The following is an 18,748-nucleotide window of genomic DNA, read 5'->3' on the forward strand; positions in this document are numbered from 1 at the left end:
CGGGCTCTGCTTTTTTTCCCCCGACTCCGTAGTGAGTCAACAAAAAATGTTTTATGTCCAATATCATCAAGCAGCAAGTACGTGGCACCGGGAAGCACTTTAATTGCCAATTGATTTTGACATGTGAGTCGATGGGCTAGACCCAGTAAAATGTTTTGCAGTGGTCTTTCATTAAAGCTGTTGTTAATTTTTTGTTAGGCTTGATGTTCCAATTCTAACCCATGTAATTGTTCCATTCCACCAAGAGAGGGCGCTTTACTTAAATCTTTATTAGAAACCATCGCAGCGTTGTAGCTGTCTAAGGGAATGCCACAAAAATCTTGAAAACGAGGGTGAACAACACATTGTTACCATGTAATAATTGTGACCGATGTTTCCATTAATGAATTGTCTACGCTGCAGTACAAAGCCTGATATTCCAGTAGAGCGTGGACATGTTCAATATATCGATGGATATATGGATGCCTTGGATCAGCGAGTTGGTCTTTGAAAAGCATTCAAAACAGGTTGTTATGAAATGCATTGTTAGATAGTTTGACTCCATAAAATGGCCGACCGCGTTAGTAAGCGTTGTAAAAGACAAAACGTGCAATTTTGAGGCATGTTTGGGTGGATCGTTATATTATACTTTTAATCTATCTAGCCATATGCATTTCATTACCAACGATTACAAACGCTTTTCATAGACCAACTCGATTGATCCAAGGAAACGTGTTCCTTTAATGTGGTGGCTGACATTCTGTAGTAAGTAAGTAATCATTGCTAATTGAAGTTCAATTGTTACATTTATTGGTACAGAATGGCAGATTGAACCTGGCCAGTGTGTCAGGGAGTCATGCCTGGTACAACAACTGCGTCCCGGAACTGTCTATTTATTTTTGGTGAGAGCTGTCAACGACCGTGGGATTGGTCCACCGAGTCCCATCTCTCAACCAATCACTACCAGAGGTGAGAATATCACACTTAAAGGCACTGCCGTCCGATTTCACCAAACTCACCCTTATCTAGGGATTAATCTAAGGACTTAGGCTGAGTCCAAGCCTTGCACTGTAACATGTAAACCTTACGATTAATCCTAAGTTAGGACTAGTTACTCGTCCTACATGTAACTCGAGATAAGATTAATCCTAGCATTTTGTGACATCGACTGCTGGACACTGTTGGTAACTATACTCCAAATAATTGTAAGCATACATGTAAAGGAGCAATGGAGAGCTGTTGACATTGTGAGAAAAGTCTCCCTCTGAAGTCATGTAGTTTTTGAGAAAAAGGTAATTTCTGACTCATATATTAAAATACGTGGTTGTTCTGTGAAAGTACTGAGTATACAGTGCTAACACACATCGGTGTATGGATAAAAAAAAAAAAAATGAATATTCTTTATACCCGATGCAAATTCAACATCCATTATGTATATACGTACACATGTATGTAGGATTGAAACAGTTGGAACGGTTTCATAAACCAAAGGTATACTTTGCACTTATCGATCATTTATTGGAATTGTAGACATAATAATCATTAATATTTGTGTGATGTTGAATGTTGTACGGTGTCGTGGCCGAGTGGATAAGAGCACCGAAACTCAAGCTCTGGTGATTCTGTTCAGCAGATGAGTCGTGAGACGTGTGTCCTTGAGCCAGACACTTAACTATAATTGCTTCTTTCCACCCAGGGGTAAATGGGTACCTGTGAGAGCAGAGATGGTTCTTGTGATTGATTTAGCCGAGTAGTGCATATTTGTTGCACAAAGCTGTACATGTATACTCCCATGGAGCTGAGATGGTCTTAGGAATGATTTTTGGCCCAGTGACCAGGGGTAATAATGTGAAGCGCATTGGGATGCCCTTCGGGTGGGAAAAGCGCTACATAAAAAATGACTATTATTATTAATATTAATTCTTACTTACAGATGACATGTCTGCTATACCATCTGAACAAACCACTGTGATTGAAGAGAAGTTAGCTGAAGCAAGAGTTGAAATAACTAACGCTATGGTACTCAGCCCTACAGCCGTCAAGGTGTTATGGGAGGTATGTGAAAAACATCTCTTCTTGTATATACTCTCAGTAAAACAAATACAGTAAAGCCCAGTTTATACTTCCTGGGAATGTGAATGTGACACGAAACTTTGACGTCTCAAATTTGCAACGAATAATTTGCGTTAGTTGACTTAAGCCCAACTCATGCGAAGTCGAGGTAAATTATCAAGAACCAGGCCTTGGCGGGTTTAAACCACTAGTTGAAAACCGATTCAACACACTTTGATACCCATTCATAAATACCTTTTTGGTAAAAAAACATCAACACTTATGGTCAAAGAGTAAAATAAATGCAAAAATTATAATTTTTCAATGATTTCTTTCAACACAACACCCCTCCAGCTATGAAATGGTGAGGCCCAGTGAAGGCCCTTAGGTAAACAACTCCTTATAAGGGAATGCTGTGCGCGTCGCGCGTATCGCGTGATGTGGCACAACTGTTTCAGCCGTTGCTCTCGACCAATACGGGATCAATTCAGATGCTGAGGGGGGAACATCAGGACCCCAAAATGAATCCCCATTCTGGAGGGATCATCAATACCTCATGGTAGAGTCCGTTCCATGATCAACTCTCTAACCCTGAGACCAGAATTACTCGGGTTGAAAATGAAAAAAAAAGAGGACAAGAAAACGTTGAGTGAAATTATTATTAGTTTATTAATGTTTGATTACTTTGATTGTTTTTTAGACGAGGCAACATCGCGAGTTCATTGAAGGATATCACCTGAAGTATCGCGCTTATTCTGGTAGCATTGGCTTCACTACGCAGACAGTGCTAGGATCTACTAATAAGATCATTACAGGCTTGGAAGCCAACACTGACTATGTCATCACTGTACAACCATTCAGTTCAAGATTCAATGGACCACAGTCTGAACCAGTGCGGGTTACTACCCTCAATCAAGGTATGTGTACCCCACTCAAGGTATAATAGGTTATGAACCAGTGTGGGTTACTACCCTCAATCATGGTATGTGTACCCCATTCAAGGTATATCAGGTTATGAACCAGTGCGGGTTACTACCCTCAATCATTGATAGTGTACCCCATTCAAGGTATACCAGGTTATGACCCAGTCTGTTACTACCCTCAATCAAGGTATGTGTACATGTTTTTTTTTTCCTGCATGAGTACACGATCACATTATGTGGAAATCATACGACCGTTTTCTTAACTAGACAATACAGGCATGGAATAGCTGTTGAAATAGCGTTTTTAGCCTCATCGAGAGTTTGTTTTCGGGTTTTATATTACTTGGGACTAATCGTGCTTGAGACGGGTTTCGTGAAATCGATCCTAGGACCGGTCTTATGCAGGATCGGTTTTAAGGCTAGGTCTTGTCTGAAATGCTAGGAAATTAATCCTCAGTTAGAAAGTGTTTTGTGAAATTGACCCTTAGTGCTCATGCATCTTTTCTTGATGGTAATTCATGTCTTTATATTCCAAGGTGTTACATTGCAAGAGTCGCCCATTGACAACCAAGTCTTACAAGCTAAGCTGAATACATGTGGGACATCAATAGTCAGCATTGATCCTGCTGGCTCAAACTCGCTCAAGATCACATGGAGGGTATGTATATCAACCATCCAATGTCTTATGCAGGGAAATACTGTATGTTACAAGACTTTTTGTAACACAAAACACAAAGTCCACAGACTTACATATAACTTACACAATTTGAAAATAATGATGGTAGAAAGCTTCCCTTAAAATATTATTTGCTGAGGTGCTGTAGTTTTTCAGAAACGAGTTAAACAATGTCACAAATGTAATTTTCAGCTCTCAGTGAGAAAAGACGAAAATAATTTATGCATGTAAAACTTATTTTTGTATATTCGGCTCAGGCCCTTATTCCTTGGCAACGACCCTGCCAGTTTTAAAACATCCGTTTAAAGGGAAGGTACACGTTTGGTAATTACTCAAAACAAATATTAACTTAAAAACTGACTTGATATCTAGCATTGGAGAGCTGATGATTAAAAAAAAATGTGGGCAACGACTCCCTCTGAAGTAACATAGTTTTTGAGAAAGAGGTGATTTCTCACTGAAATAATGAAAGACTTCCAGCTAGAAGTATTTTATTCCTATCTGAAAGCACACAAATTCGTCCAACAAGGGTGTTTTTTCTTTCATCATTTCTCCCAACTCCGATGACCAATTGAGTTCAAATTTTCACATGTTGTTATTGTATTCATACATGTATGTTGAGATACAATAAGTGGGAACACTGGTCTTTGACAATTACCAACAGTGTACCTTCCCTCTAAGAACCTGCCACCACTCGTTTCTCCCTTATTATTACACCTGTGTGTTTATTGCAATGCTATTATCTGGTTTGTGATTTACAGGTTGCTAAGAATGAGTACTACATTGATGGATACCACATCAGATATAGAGCAACGGAGGAGGGTGATTCTATAATACTGACGGTAACCGGATCCAACACTGCGGTTATAACGAATCTAACACCATGGACACAGTATACGGTGACTGTACAACCATTCAATGGGTTATACCTAGGCCCTCGTAGTAACGAAGAGCGTGCTATGACAGGATCAGATGGTAAGCTTCCATTAATCATTTTGGGGGGCTAATCATCCTTACTCGCAGCAAAGAGCTGAATTGCGAATGATGCGGCTACAACGTGTTCGAGAAGCAGGCATGCAAGGGCGCCTTTGGCTGCCAGCCACATCAACCCATTATGATCCAGGAAGCACAGCCGAGATCAAAAGTGTTTGATTTTTCCCATTCCGCTCATACTCAATGTAATGGAATGTGTGCAAATAACAATTACAGTGTGCTTTTAAAAAGGACTTTGGTACTTTTTGTAAATATTACTTGCTGATGAGGTGCTCTAGTTTTTGAGAAATGAGTTAAATATTGTTGCGAAAATACATTTTACATGCTAAAAATTTGCTGTGACTTTGAACCCACAACCTTTACAATTCTATAGCAGCATCTCACCAACTAGACCATCAAGATTTCCCGGTAGCTAAAGGCAGTTTGAATCCTATATTTTTGCGGTACCGCAATGATTTAACAGACTTTTGTTGTGATATTTGATTGATGATTTATTGATTTATAAATTTATTTACAAAACACAAGAGGGGCAAACATGGACAACGGACACACAAAATGAAGGAACAACTGAAGAACAACTGTTTGATTTATTTATGTTTAATGCACAGTACCAAGAGCCCCACCACGCAATGTGCAAGTGAGATATAATGGTACATCTGCTGTAAGAGTCAGCTGGCAAGCTCCTCCTCCTAGCACGGTTACTGGCGTGATTTCTGGCTACTACGTATACTGCCTCGGTAACACCACATCCCAACACAGGAACAAGACAACGAAGAAAGATGAGTTAGCAGTGCGAGTGACTGGGTTAGTGGTTGGTAGAGTGTACAGAGTGGAAGTTGCATCATTTACAACGGCAGGAAGAGGACCTCTTAGCTCACCAAAGAGTGTCTACATCATGGCAGGTAATAATAATAATAATAATAATAATTTGTTAAAAGCGGAATTGCGAAGGACGCGGTTACAATGTGTTTGAGAAGCAGGCATGCAAGGGCACTGTTAGCTGCCAGCCACATCAACCCATTATGATCACGGAGCACAGCCAAAGATCGAAAGTGTTTGATTTTTCCCGAGGGAGGAAAACCTGACGGTCTGGGAAAACCCTCGTGGCACAGCAGAGAACCAGGGCACAACTTAACTCACATAAGGCCCTGGCCGTGAACCGAACCATGGTCACCTTGGTGAGAGGTGAGCGCTTTACTCACATGCCAACCATGCCACCTTTAATATAAAACCCTCCCGTTTGCAGCACTTTCGCGGCTCCACGGTTTTCCCGGTTTCATAAAATATATAAACCCGCCGTTATGAAAAAACTCGGGTACAAAAAACATGCTGCACTGAAAAAAAAAAAACATGTTGGAAATAAATAATAATAACACCACTAATGTAGCGCCTTTTCCAAGGTTCAAAGTGCTCAGAGAAAAACCAAACAACAACAATAGGAATGCAATCAAGGAGGAAAACCACGACTAGGCAAAGCCTGCAGCATTTAGTCAGGAAAGTCTTGCGAAAAGCCAGTCTTTCTTTGGCGAGATTTACTAAGGGAATCAATGTGTGGTCAAAAAGTAAAATAAATGCAAAAATTATAATTGTTCAATGATTTCTTTCAACACAACACCCCTCCAGCTATGAAATGGTAAGGCCCTCGGGTAAACAACTCCTTAAAAGGGAATGCTGTGTGCGTCGTGCGTATTGCGTGATGTGGAACAACTGTTCCAGCTGTTGCTCTCGACCAATAGGAATGAAGAAACTGTCTAATAAGCACAGGTGCAAGCTCGCGTGTCACGCCCATGTTTCAACACTTTTGACTGGTCATAAACAAAGGTTTATACACACCCACGTGACGCGCTCTCCACCAATAGGAATAGCGAAACTGTCTGAGGTACTTATGAATGATTGTTTACTGTGGTACTTACAGGTGGAGGTGGTATGACTGATGATGACATTGATGGAGCAGTCATACCGGACGCTGGAAGTATTGTTACACAGCCATGGTTTATAGCATCTCTAGCCGTCTTCTTCTTACTTATCTTGCTGTGTATTATTGTCTTTGTGTGGAGGAGACATGTCCAGTACAAACTAGCTGGTTCTATTAACAAGGGTAAGTGGCCCATTTCATTGCTAGAATCAAACAACATGAATGTTTAACAGATTTGCATCTGGGATAAAGTAAATTTATTTTGGTTTTACCCTTACACCGATGTAAGGGTAAATGTGATAACATGTCTGTGATATTTTTTTCACAGGACTCTGGGAAATACAGTGCTAACACACATCGGTGTATGGGTAAAAAAACGATTAATATTCTTTATCCCCAATACAAATTTAACATCTCAAAATTGTGTGCTTAAGCAGCTCTATGAATCTAACTATAGTGTTTTTGTTAACGTACTGATTTGTATTGATTTACAGGTCCAATCAGCAGAGATAATGCTGCAGCAGCTCATAACATGTAAGTACTGTACACATCCAACAAGAGATTTAAAGACACTGGGGACGATTTCACAAAGAGTTAGGACTAGTCCTAGCTTAGGACTAGTCCTGGGAGATTTACAAATTGCATGGATAGTCCTAAGTTAGGACGAGTAACTGGTCCTAACTCGAGATAAGACTAGTCCTAACTCTTTGTGAAATCCACCCCAGGACACCTTTAGTTATTGTCAAAGACCAGTATTCTCACTTGGTGTGTCCCAACATATGCATAAAATAACATGTGGATAAAATTGGGACTCAATTGGTCTTCGAAGTTTCAAGAGAATGATGAAAAAGTACACCATTGTTGCACAATTTTGTGTACATTCATCAAGTTTTTAAAAGATTGGGACTCAGTATGCTTCGATACAATAGAAACAAATCCCAATTTAAAGTAATTTTACTGACATCTATTTGGTGTGTTTCAACTCACGAACTCCTGTAAGAAAATAATTTTACAAACTTTTGCCTAAGCAGAATTTAAAGATACTGGACACCTTTGGTAATTGTCGGTGTATTGTCGGTGTATCTCAACTATGCTAAAATAACAAACCTGTGAAAATTCAAACTCAATTGGTCGTCGAAGTTACGAGAGAATAATGGAAGAAAAACACTGTTGTCGCACAAGTTGTGTGCTCCTCAGATGCTTTAATTCGAGACCACAGCTGATGTCTCAAATTCAATTCAAATATTTTATTGAGAAATTACTTCTTTCTCAAAAACTATGTTACTTCAGAGGAAGCCTTTTCTCACAATGTTTCATACTATCAACAGCTCTCCATTGCTCGTTACCAAGTAAGTTTTTATGCTAACAATTATTTTGAGCAATTACCAATAGTGTCCACTGCCTTTAAATGAAGGTTCTGTTTCTTTGTTTGTTTTTTGTAGGGGTATAGCCAGCTCTACACAGTTTATACCAAGTAACCATAGCAGTGTCCAGAGCAGCTTACAACGAGGTCAAGGATGGATGAACCCATCACAGCGCCCTCTACCGTCGACGGCTGGGCTCATGACAGATCCTTCAGATCACCATGGTAACAGAGGTTGTATACCTATTGGATCAGCATCATCATCACTCAGCAGAGCTCAGTACTTGCAACCTAACAATGCGGCTTATTGGCTGCTCGAAGCTTATGGTGCGCTAACTTCATTCTTTCCATTCCTTGCTCTAAAGGTTTGGGTACTTTTTTGTAGGACACAATGTCCACAGATTTACTTTAAACTTACAGGGCTTGAAGATAATGATAGTAGTAAGCTTCCCTTAAAATATTACTTGCTGTGGTGCTGTAGATTTTGAGAAATGGGTAAAACAATGACACAATAACACGTTACTCATTTTTCAAAAACTACAGTACAGATCAGTAAGTAATATTTTTAAATAATTTAAAAAGGGAAGCCTTCTAATATTATTATCTTCAAACCAAATAGGTTTATTTTAAATTTGTGGACATTGTGTTTTGTACCCTACAAAAAGTACCCAGACCCTTTATAACTCGGCTCTAATGAGCTACAGCATTGGTTATCGCAAAACATTTGTTGGTCTCTGTTCTGTCCTGTCTAAATTCTTCCGTACAATGTTGCCAACCACATTGTACACATATTGTATAGTTCCTGGTTTTCTTATACAAGTCACACTGATTTTTGGGGGGTTGAACAAAGAACTGACTAGAGTGGGATTCGAACCAACGACCTCCGGATTAACGTGCCGGCGCTCTACCAACTGAGCTATCTATAGCCCTTTGTTGGGGGTCTCAAAGTCGCACTGTTTACACCTTAATGGTGGTGGCATTACGCTACTGCAAGTTTGTGTTTTAAATCAGTTTTAAAATGCAGCCTACAAGAAATTTAAAACTTGACTCAAATGAAAGGTTAAGATTATTCTTCTGTGGAGAAAACAAATTTATTAATCCCCGCCCCCCAAAAATGCCTTGAAAGTTTACTTTTTAAAGTTAATTTAAATGGAACTATTTTGGGAAATTACAGATCTGAAACCAATCTTTGAATAGAAAGGTTTATAAAAAGCTAATGCTGTAGTCTCTAAAGCTACAAATACATTAATTTCTTATCCCACCTTGTATTGAATGATCTTGATAATGCTGTGAATTCATTAGTAAAGACACTGGACACCTTTGGTAATTGTCAAAGACCAGTCTTCTCACTTGGTGTATCTCAACATATGCACAAAATAACAAACCTGTGAAAATTTGAACTCAATTGGTCGTTGAAGTTGCGAGATAATAATGGAAGAAAAAACACACATGTCACACGAAGTTGTATGCTTTCAGATGCTGGATTTTGTGACATCAATATGTAATTATGAGGTCTCGAAATCAAATTCAAATATTTAATTGGAAAGTTACTTCTTTCCACGAAAACTACGTTACTTCAGAGGGAGCCATTTCTCACAATGTTTTATACTATCAACATCGCTCGATTGATTGCTACCAAGTAAGTTTTTATGCTAACAATTATTTTGAGCAATTACCAAAAGTGTCCAGTGCCTTTATCTGTCTAAAAGCTGTAATAAACATCATGGTAGACATTCATGAGTCTCAATAGTAATATGAAGAGGGGGGGGGGGGTATTAATAATAACACTAATGTTCACACAAGGGCTCAATTTCATGGCTCTGCTTACCAAAAGCAAAGAATCAGCGCTTGTGGAAGCCGAGAATTCTGTTTTAATTTTTTCACGGGTGAGGGGGGAATTTGGCTTGTGCGTACTCCTTATTACTAGGCATTCTACGTTTATGCTAGCGTAGAAATTCGGCGCTTGCCATGCATGCAGAGAATGTAAGCAGAGCCATAAAATTGGGCCCTGATCTCACTGCTAGTAGCTGATTCAAAAAATGATCACCAACCACTAATCATCATTATAGACTCGTACTTACTGCTCCCATCTTTGTTATATCCTACATGCACTCATGCAATGGAAAGGTTTGCTTTATACCAAAAAGAGTACCATTCGAGCCCCAAACCCTGAGTTGGTTACCTTGGCCTAAGTGAGACCAAACTAAGATGGCTGCATAATTATTAACGTCATTTAACTTTCTACATTTGATTGTATTGATGCGTCTGCTGTGCACTATTATGTAAGACTGCTTAAGAGATACAGTTTGGATTGCAGAGCTATGCTAGCATGCATCCTATGGGAGGTCAAATATCAAGAGCCACTCGGGCTGAAAGAGTTAACAAGTCTGGATTGCAGAGCTATGCCAGCATGCATCCTATGGGAGGTCAAATATCAAGAGCCACTCGGGCTGAAAGAGTTAACAAGTTTCTGGATCAATCCTTCCTAAAAACACCACAGCTATTTAGCAAAACAAGAACTTTGTTTGAGACAAACAGAGTCAATTTGTTTGATTCTTCACAATCATAAAGTATTAATATGACAGAGTATAATTTGTTTATCGCAAATACTTTAAAATGCTGTGTGGCCCCCACCCCCCTTCCCGCTTTTCCTTTAACCCACAAACATAACGCAGACACTCTAACATTTTGGGCAAAAGGTCCACCGGAATTTAATTGTGTTTAGCTTTTGTGTATGTCACATAGACAGGTGCATCCTATATGAACATTACTCTTTGTCATCTTCACACCTTTGTGATTTTTATCATTCTGTGATTGAGATCAGTGATTTCTATCATTCTGTGATTGAGATCAGTGATTTCTATCATTTTGTGATTGAGATCAGTGATTTCTATCATTCTGTGATTGAGATCATTCTGTGATTGAGGTCTGTGATTGTTACTCAGCGCCTTGAGTACCTTGTTTTGTAGATACGTGCGCTATATAAGACTTCGATATTATTTTTGTGATTATTTTCTGAAGAGGAAATCAAATGGCACAAAGTGTTCATCTTAAAAAATGTGCAACATTGGAGCAAAATTACTCCCAAGGCATTTGAATTCATAAGAAGCCACGTGTACATGTAGCTCAATCAAGTTATGTGTGTTGTCTTTAGGGTGTCATGTCTGAGCGGTTAAAAGCATCAAATTCAAGTTCTGGTGATTAAGTCATCGGAGTGTGGGTTCGAATCCTGGTCGTGACAAGTGTATCCTTGAGTAGTATTGTTCTCTCTACCCAAGGGTGTAAATCGGAACCTCCAACAACCTGCAAGGGTAGAGGTTGATATTGTGTTTCGAAAAATCCTGCTGACTGCACAGAAGCTTGGGCTGTTTACTCTCCAGGGAGCTGAGAATGATTAATGGAATGTTATTGAAGATGACAAAATGAACAGAACCCAATGTAAATTGCGCTACATGTATATGAAGCCCTGATCATACTTCCTGTGAATGTAAATGCGAAGCGAATTTTGCGTCACATGGCTATTTGCACCAGGTGTTTCACAGGAGTTGCGCACAAGTCAATTGATGCGAATTATCCATTGTGAATCTGTGGCGTCAACATTCGTATCGCATTCGCATTCACAGGTAGTATGAACCGGTCTTAGAGAACTAGTATACTATTTTTATTTTTTCTTATTGAATGATAATTGTTTTTATTTACTTTTAGATCCTGAGTCTGGCACAGTCCGGCAGTATGAGACACAACAAATGGCTCCTGATGGCAGAATGCACCAGTATCCACCTGACCACTCATGCTATGGGTAAGTACTCAGTATGGTCAGCACCATTATACTGCCAGCAGCCAATTTCAAGAAACGCTAGGATTAATCCTATCTCGAGTTAATCCATAGAGTTATATATAAGAACTAGAGGGCGCACGAGTGATGCTTCGTGCACAAATGCCACGGGACCGCAAGATGACAAGCGCGTCATTCTGCACGCGCGTTGAATATGAAATACACGTTTGAGGTTTTTTTTATTGAACGCTCACGCGATGCTGTTTGTTCAACTTACAAAATGGCCGCACAAACACACGCTGTGAGATGCCAGTTTTGTCAACTTAGAAAATGGCCGCCTGTGCGCATGCCGGGCGCGTATATAGGCAAGTGCGCTCTCTAGTTCTTATATATAACTCTATGGATTAATCCTATCTCGAGTTAAGGCTGAGTCGCACTGCAGCAATAACGAAAATGATAACGCAAAGAGAACGCAGCCCACTTCAGGGGACTCCGTTACCTGTGTAACCTACAATTTGGCATATTTCTCTAAGCCTTGTGCTTCCACGCTTGAATTTAATACCACAAGAGGGCTCCCTTCAAACCCCCGCCCCTGCCCATGGCCAACTCGTCCTCTTTTCTCTAGTGTTCAGCGAAGGCAGACATGTTTCTGCTGATTTTGTACTGATGGTGTGTTTGTTTTTGTGATTTCTAGAAGTGGTGGTCCAGTCTATGCTGTAGTTGACAACGCTGACGACGACGAAGAAGATGATGAACACACCAGTATGCATGGACCTCATTCATCCAGAACCTTACCGATGCCAAGATGTCCCGAGCATGAGAAGCTGACAGCATCTAATTCTCTGCCTCAGCATGTGACTGAACCCTATGCTTCGACCACTCTCATCATGCCTCCTAACGTCAAGGAGTACGATGTACGGCAACCTTGTAGTCATAGCGGCTCGTCAGAACAGTCTGCTTGTAGTAATCAGAGTAGACCTGACAGTAGAGGGCGCCGTGCTGCAGAGGGTGTTTATAACAGCAGTGGAGGATCCTCACAACAAGGTTAGTCAGGGATGGAATTTATCCAGGTTTTTTCTTAATTTTTTTTTTTTTTTTTTTAAACAACACCCCCTCCCCCCTTTTTTCTTTTAAATTAAGATAAAATTCATAAAAACATGAAGATAGACCATATAGAATGCCCTAGATTGCAAAGTGGAGTTTTTAAAGGGTCTGGGTACTTTTTGTAGGACACAAAACACAATGTCCACAGATTAACATTAAACTCACACAGTTTGAAGATAATGATGGTAGAAAGCTTCCCTTAAAATTTAACTTGCTTAGGTGCTGTAGTTTTTGAGAAAAGGGTCAAACAAGTCGAGAAAATAATTTGCGTCTCAAAGATGAAATCTGTTGACAGTGTGTTTTGTGTTACAAAAAGTAGCCAAATCCTTTAAACAGGCTATGAACCTACATGTATATACCACATACATCCCTGGTTTTTGCATATAATATACCAAATGAACATAGTTTCAAAACAAGATGGTTGATTGTCCGTTAGAAACATCAATTGAGCAGTTCGTATTAATGTATTTTAGGTCTCTTTTTAGCACTTATTTTCTAGTTGTTGGTTTGTTGGGGTAATAAGTTTTGGTGTATGTCTCTATTTTTAGTGGTCACAGCTGGTCTGTTTTTACATTTACTTACCTTTGCATTTTGAAATACTGTATATTTTTTATTGTATATTGTATATTTTTTATTGCATACTGTGTTTTTCTATTGTATGTTGTATATTTCTATTAATTGCTTGTCATTTTTCACTTGTAATTTTTTGCTGATTTTAATACCTTGTTTTTAATTCTGACAATGTCTTTGTGTTTATCTATTTAGTGATTTTGTTTTTAAACGCTTCCCTGTAAGTGCCACGGAGCAATGTTTTTCGATAGATTAGGCACCATATAAATTTGTATGTGTATTAGTAGTTTTATTAGCTAAATAATTTGGGGTGGAACAAAGAAAATTTACTTCAGCAGGACTTGAACCACTGACCTTCCGGTCAATATGATTTAAAATTTTTTTTTTTTTATGCACGTTGCTAGACTCACGAGGCCTGAAGGCCTCTTCAAGGTGTTGGTTACAATTAATTTTTTATTCCAGAGGTCGTTGCCACCTACTCCTGAAACAGGGTTGCCCCTTTTTACAGTCCATACGGATGTTGGCTTGGGTATCATCAATCCGAAGCCTGGCTGGTAGAGCAGAAAGCACTACCTCCCCAATTTTTGGTGTAAATACAAAATTATTTTCTGCAATACAAGATGATTTGCTTATTTACAGGTGCACGAGGAAATAGAAAGAAAAACCGTCATAGAGGAGGCTCCAAACAACAACCTGCACGCAACTGGACTGAGTTACTGCCCCCACCTCCTGAACAACCTCCAACTGACATCGACTCACCTACTGGCACTACACCCTGCCTAGCACCCTGCTCACACGCGCCTACTACTAATGCACATATGAATCAAGCACCACCCTGCTCATATGCAGCTAACCCACACATGAATCAAGGCAAGATACCTCAAGAAAATGATCGCAATAGAAAGAAAGCTCCAACACCCCCTATTAGACAGTTCCACCCTATATCTCCCAATAACATCACCACTGCAGATACACAACACACCATGCCTGGGGTCATGCTACCAGCAATATCACATAGACCACAGCCAACAAACTCGATGCCTAATAAACTAGGCAACAATAGGAGTGGTTCCCCTGCAGATCGTATGCAGCAATCCCGTCACGATGTACCTGATAGACCCACAGAGGCTACTCAGTCACATCCAGGGGGATCCTGTTTAGCAACAAAGCGGTTATTTGAGGATCCAAGACATGAGCAGCTTGGTAAAGAGTTATTGGAGTTTAATGATGACATGTCACAGAGTGAGATACTGTCTGATAATGAGGAGTCTGGTCCACCAGTCACATGTAATACAGGTAATGTTGCACTCGGTTTATCCTAACAATAGTCCATGCCTGGGGCCGATTTCACAAAGAGCTAAGATTGGCTGCAAACCAGTCGTAGTTCCTAAGTGTGATGTCACGATACAAATCACTATGGTAATACTGACAATTTGTCTTGCGATGAAACTTTCGCTCGTCCCCAGTGCCTTGCTTTAACCAAAGGCGCTGGGATGGGCAAACGTATCATGCACTGTCATTGGTTTCTAATGCACAACCCATCATGCATCACACTCACACAGCACCACATTTATATGCACTGTGCGCATGACGTACTTCCTGAACAAGAATCTGTGCAAGCGATTAGCCCATCCCAGCGGTCCTGGATCTGGCAGGCCGTTGCGGCCGAGCGAATGTGAAACTGGCCTCTGGAATTGAACCCAGGCTACGAAGGCCATGACCTCAATTGCCCCCTGGTCTTGGCCTTGGTGCCCTTCAAAAGTCGCGATTGACTTAGAGATTATCAAATTTGAATTCAGTCTATCCTAAACAATACTAAGCCTGGAATTACACCCAGGCCACGAAAGGCCATCGCCTCCGTTGCCCCTGGTCTTGGCCTACATAGGTGCCTATCAAGACAGGCAGGCAACGCGCACTCACTTGACGCTACTTAGTCATTCTTACATCATGTAGTGTTTCAGCTCTTTTTTGTTAAGGGTCCACTCACAGGCCTGTTTATGTTCTTGTTATAACAACTGCATTAAAGGTTTTTAATTGATAGGCCTGCATAAGATACTCACAGTAGGATTTCGTTAATGTGGATGTTGAGAATCAATGATTCGCTTTAAAATCTTGATTTAACTTTCATCTGTGTTAGAAATGTCTAAGCACATTGCATCCAATGGAAAAGGCGCTCTATAAATGCCAGCTTGTCGTAACTAATAAAAAAACCAAATTATCTCTGATTTGATATTCCTTTACCAGGGTTCTGCCCAGGATTTCTTTAGTGGTCGAAAAATGTTTCCCTGGAAACCATTGTAAGATGCATCAGTAGTTACATGGTAGATCATATTAATAGACCCCAAATCAAAGAAGTGCTCAAAAATAATGGCTGCGGATACCAATTTTACATAACGTTGAAAACCTTTGAAATTGCAAGTGTAATTAAAAAAAAAAATTAAAAGGGTGTTGGTCAGAAACTCTACCAGTGGTGTTTGTGGAATCCCGAGTGCCGGGCGGGTTTAAGGGCAGAACCCTGTATTACCAGTGTTGTTGACTCGAGGCGTTGACTTGGCCTGGAGTCCGAGCGAATCACCAATTTTGTTGACTTGCAACTTGACTTGACTTGGACAAAAATGACTTGTGACTTGACTTGACTTGAGGAAAAATGACGTGGTTACGACACTGTGCATTACCTCATTAAATAATGATGTTTGGGGTTGAACAAAGTATTGGGATTAGAACCAACGACCTCTGGATTAACGTGGCGGTGTCCCAATTTTGTCAAAATCTTCCCTTGTGGTTTGTATTGGTATATAAATAATGATGTGATGGATTCTGATGGTAGAGTTGACTAATGACTTTGATATGTTTGTATTCCTACATAGGTTTGCTTGCTAATCACACAGCTCATGATTATGGGCATCAACCATTGCCTGATAGAGGTGACGAGACTGACATGGAATCTGGTAGTAATTGTACAGGTAAGCATCAAGACCGGGAGTAAGTGGCCGAGCGGATAAGAGCACCGAACTGGAGCTCTGGTGCTTCTGTTCAGCAGAGTGTGTGTTCGAATCCCGGTCGTGACACTTGTGTCCCTGAGCAAGACACAATAATTGCTTTTCTCCACCCAGGGGTAAATGCTGGGTACCTGTGAAGGCAGAGATGGTTCATGTGATTGGTTTAGTCAAGTAGTGCATATATTACGCACAGGTTGTATACTCCCCAGGGAGCTGAGATGGTTTAAGGAATGATTTAAGGCCCAGTGACCAGGGGTTATAATGTCGGAAGCGCTTTGAGACACCCCTCGGGCGTGAAAAGCACTATATAAAAATGGTCTACTATTATTATTATTATTATTATTATTAAGTTCAAGTGGGCACATTTAGTCGACCCGTGGTTGACTACTGACCAGCAATGTACATGCGCAGTGACGCACTCACTCGAACGACTCATTTCGAAGTCTAGTCAACCTTCCGCCTTTTCGCTGTAAAGTGTCACTGGTTCCCTTCTGCGCTTTACATATGTTAGAATGGAACAGGGTATTGGGACCAGTGAAGAAACCATGGGCTCGAGACTGGTTCCAAATGGTTGACCACAGTAGTCAACCAATGGTTGTCCAGCCTGGGTTCGAGTGTAAATAGTCAACCTTTAGTTAACCATTGTGCACACTCGAACTTGCTCCGGGTTTTAGTCGGTCGCGCGACAGTTTATACGCCTCAGCGATGACTATTGACTATAAACTGTGTTTTTAAGAACACGAGTCAAGATTTCCATCGCGCGGCCGACTATTAACCGGCCTTCACATGAAAGCTCATTCATTTAGTCCTTTGGTGCGTCAAATTGGACTTTTGAAAATCTAAGAGATATAAGACAACCACATTGATTGTAGTACATTATTTGATATGATTGACTTGTAGATGCTATGCTTGGATCCTGGTCATCAATGAATGGTAGTTCTAGCAGTGGTCGTCATAGCAGTGTTAGTGAAAGTTCTGATGGTTCATTCTTTACTGATGCTGATTTTGCTAGTGCAGTAGCAGCAGCAGCCCAGAGTTCTGGAATGAATGTTGTGGGCTCCACGGTCACAGATCCACGAGCAGGTAAAAAAACAGTCACACTCCAAAACCAGATTATTAATATAATTACTCTAAACCTTTCTTGGTAACGAGTAATGGGGAGAGGTTGATAGTATAAAACATTGTGAGAAACGGCTCCCTCTGAAGTAATGTAGTTTTCGAGAAAGAACTACATTTCCACAAATTTGATTTAAAAACCTCAGATTTAGAATTGAGGTCTCGATATCAAGCATCTGAAAGCACACAACTTCGTCTGACAAGGGTGTTTTTTTCTTTCATTATTATCTCTTCAACTTCGACAATCGATTGAGCTCAAATTTTCTCAGGTTTTTTTTTTTTGCATAGGTTGAGATACACTAACTGTTAAAGATTAAAGATTAAAATATTTTATTGTCATGATAAAAAACATGAAATTTGTCTTCCCTGTGTAAAGGAGACTATTCAATACATACAAGAAAGGCATAGCAAAAATAGACAAGAATAAAATTACAATTTACAATTTACAGATAAGGCTAGGTTAAGGCTAGACTTTGACAATTACCAATTTTTTTTGTGTGGTGTAGGTAAAAAACATGGACGATCTGGAGGGCAAGGGTGTCATCAAGGAGACCATAATGATCATATAAGCGCTTCTGCAGGTAATATTGGATTCAACAGAGACAACCAAGTTCAAGCTGGCCAGCCGTCGATTTCACAAAGAATTAGGACGAGTAACTCATCCTAACTTAGGATTAATCTTAAGGTCTGCTTGCTACAGTGCAGGGTTGGGACTCATCCTAAGTCCTAAGATTAGTCTTAAGTTAGGAAGATTTTTGTGAAATCGACAGCATTAACAAAAGAGTACTAAAACGCTGTGACCCGAAAGTCTGTCAATCCAAATTTGAGATGGGAACATATAAAGAATAAAACTATAAAGAAAAAATATGTAATGAGTAGGGTAGATGGCCTTAGCCTCTGATCCAAACCGGACCTTCTTCAGAGGCTGAACAAATACAAACAAGTACATATCCATTAATAAAATATATAAATACGAATATCATAGAAAATATAAATGAATTTAAAGACAGTGGACACTATTGGTAGTTGTCAAATACTAGTCTTCACAGTTGCTGTATCTCAACATATGCATAAAATAACAAACCTGTGAAAGTTCGAGCTCAATCGGTCATCGAAGTTTCGAGAAAATTATGAACGAAAAAAACACCCATGTCACATGACGTTGTGTCCTTTCAGTTGCTTGATTTCGAGACCTCAAATTCTTAGTCTGACGTCTCGAAATCAAATTTGAGCAAAATTACTTCTTTCTTGAAAACTACATTACTTTAGAGGGAGCTGTTTCT

The 18,748-nt window shown here is 39.9% G+C and overlaps 1 protein-coding gene across 6 annotated transcripts in view; it reads left to right on the top strand.

Moving 5' to 3' along the window:
• LOC139951264 (roundabout homolog 2-like) overlaps positions 1 to 18,748 on the top strand; it is a 127,106-nt gene that overhangs the window by 101,283 nt on the left and 7,075 nt on the right. For 3 of the 6 annotated variants that reach the window (XM_071950060.1, XM_071950061.1, XM_071950059.1), the window contains 15 exons: positions 799 to 948; positions 1,913 to 2,034; positions 2,732 to 2,948; positions 3,491 to 3,612; positions 4,392 to 4,605; positions 5,232 to 5,525; positions 6,539 to 6,721; positions 7,033 to 7,072; positions 7,981 to 8,228; positions 11,607 to 11,700; positions 12,371 to 12,720; positions 13,990 to 14,646; positions 16,218 to 16,313; positions 17,250 to 17,432; positions 17,972 to 18,046. In XM_071950060.1, the coding sequence (XP_071806161.1) occupies positions 799 to 948; positions 1,913 to 2,034; positions 2,732 to 2,948; positions 3,491 to 3,612; positions 4,392 to 4,605; positions 5,232 to 5,525; positions 6,539 to 6,721; positions 7,033 to 7,072; positions 7,981 to 8,228; positions 11,607 to 11,700; positions 12,371 to 12,720; positions 13,990 to 14,646; positions 16,218 to 16,313; positions 17,250 to 17,432; positions 17,972 to 18,046 (3,045 nt within the window). The remainder of the gene's footprint in view (positions 1 to 798; positions 949 to 1,912; positions 2,035 to 2,731; positions 2,949 to 3,490; positions 3,613 to 4,391; positions 4,606 to 5,231; positions 5,526 to 6,538; positions 6,722 to 7,032; positions 7,073 to 7,980; positions 8,229 to 11,606; positions 11,701 to 12,370; positions 12,721 to 13,989; positions 14,647 to 16,217; positions 16,314 to 17,249; positions 17,433 to 17,971; positions 18,047 to 18,748) is intronic. The other 3 variants (XM_071950064.1, XM_071950063.1, XM_071950062.1) reach the window with 3 other exon arrangements.

The sequence above is a fragment of the Asterias amurensis genome, chromosome 19 (genome assembly GCF_032118995.1).
Source record: "Asterias amurensis chromosome 19, ASM3211899v1".
Lineage (NCBI taxonomy): Eukaryota > Metazoa > Echinodermata > Asteroidea > Forcipulatida > Asteriidae > Asterias > Asterias amurensis.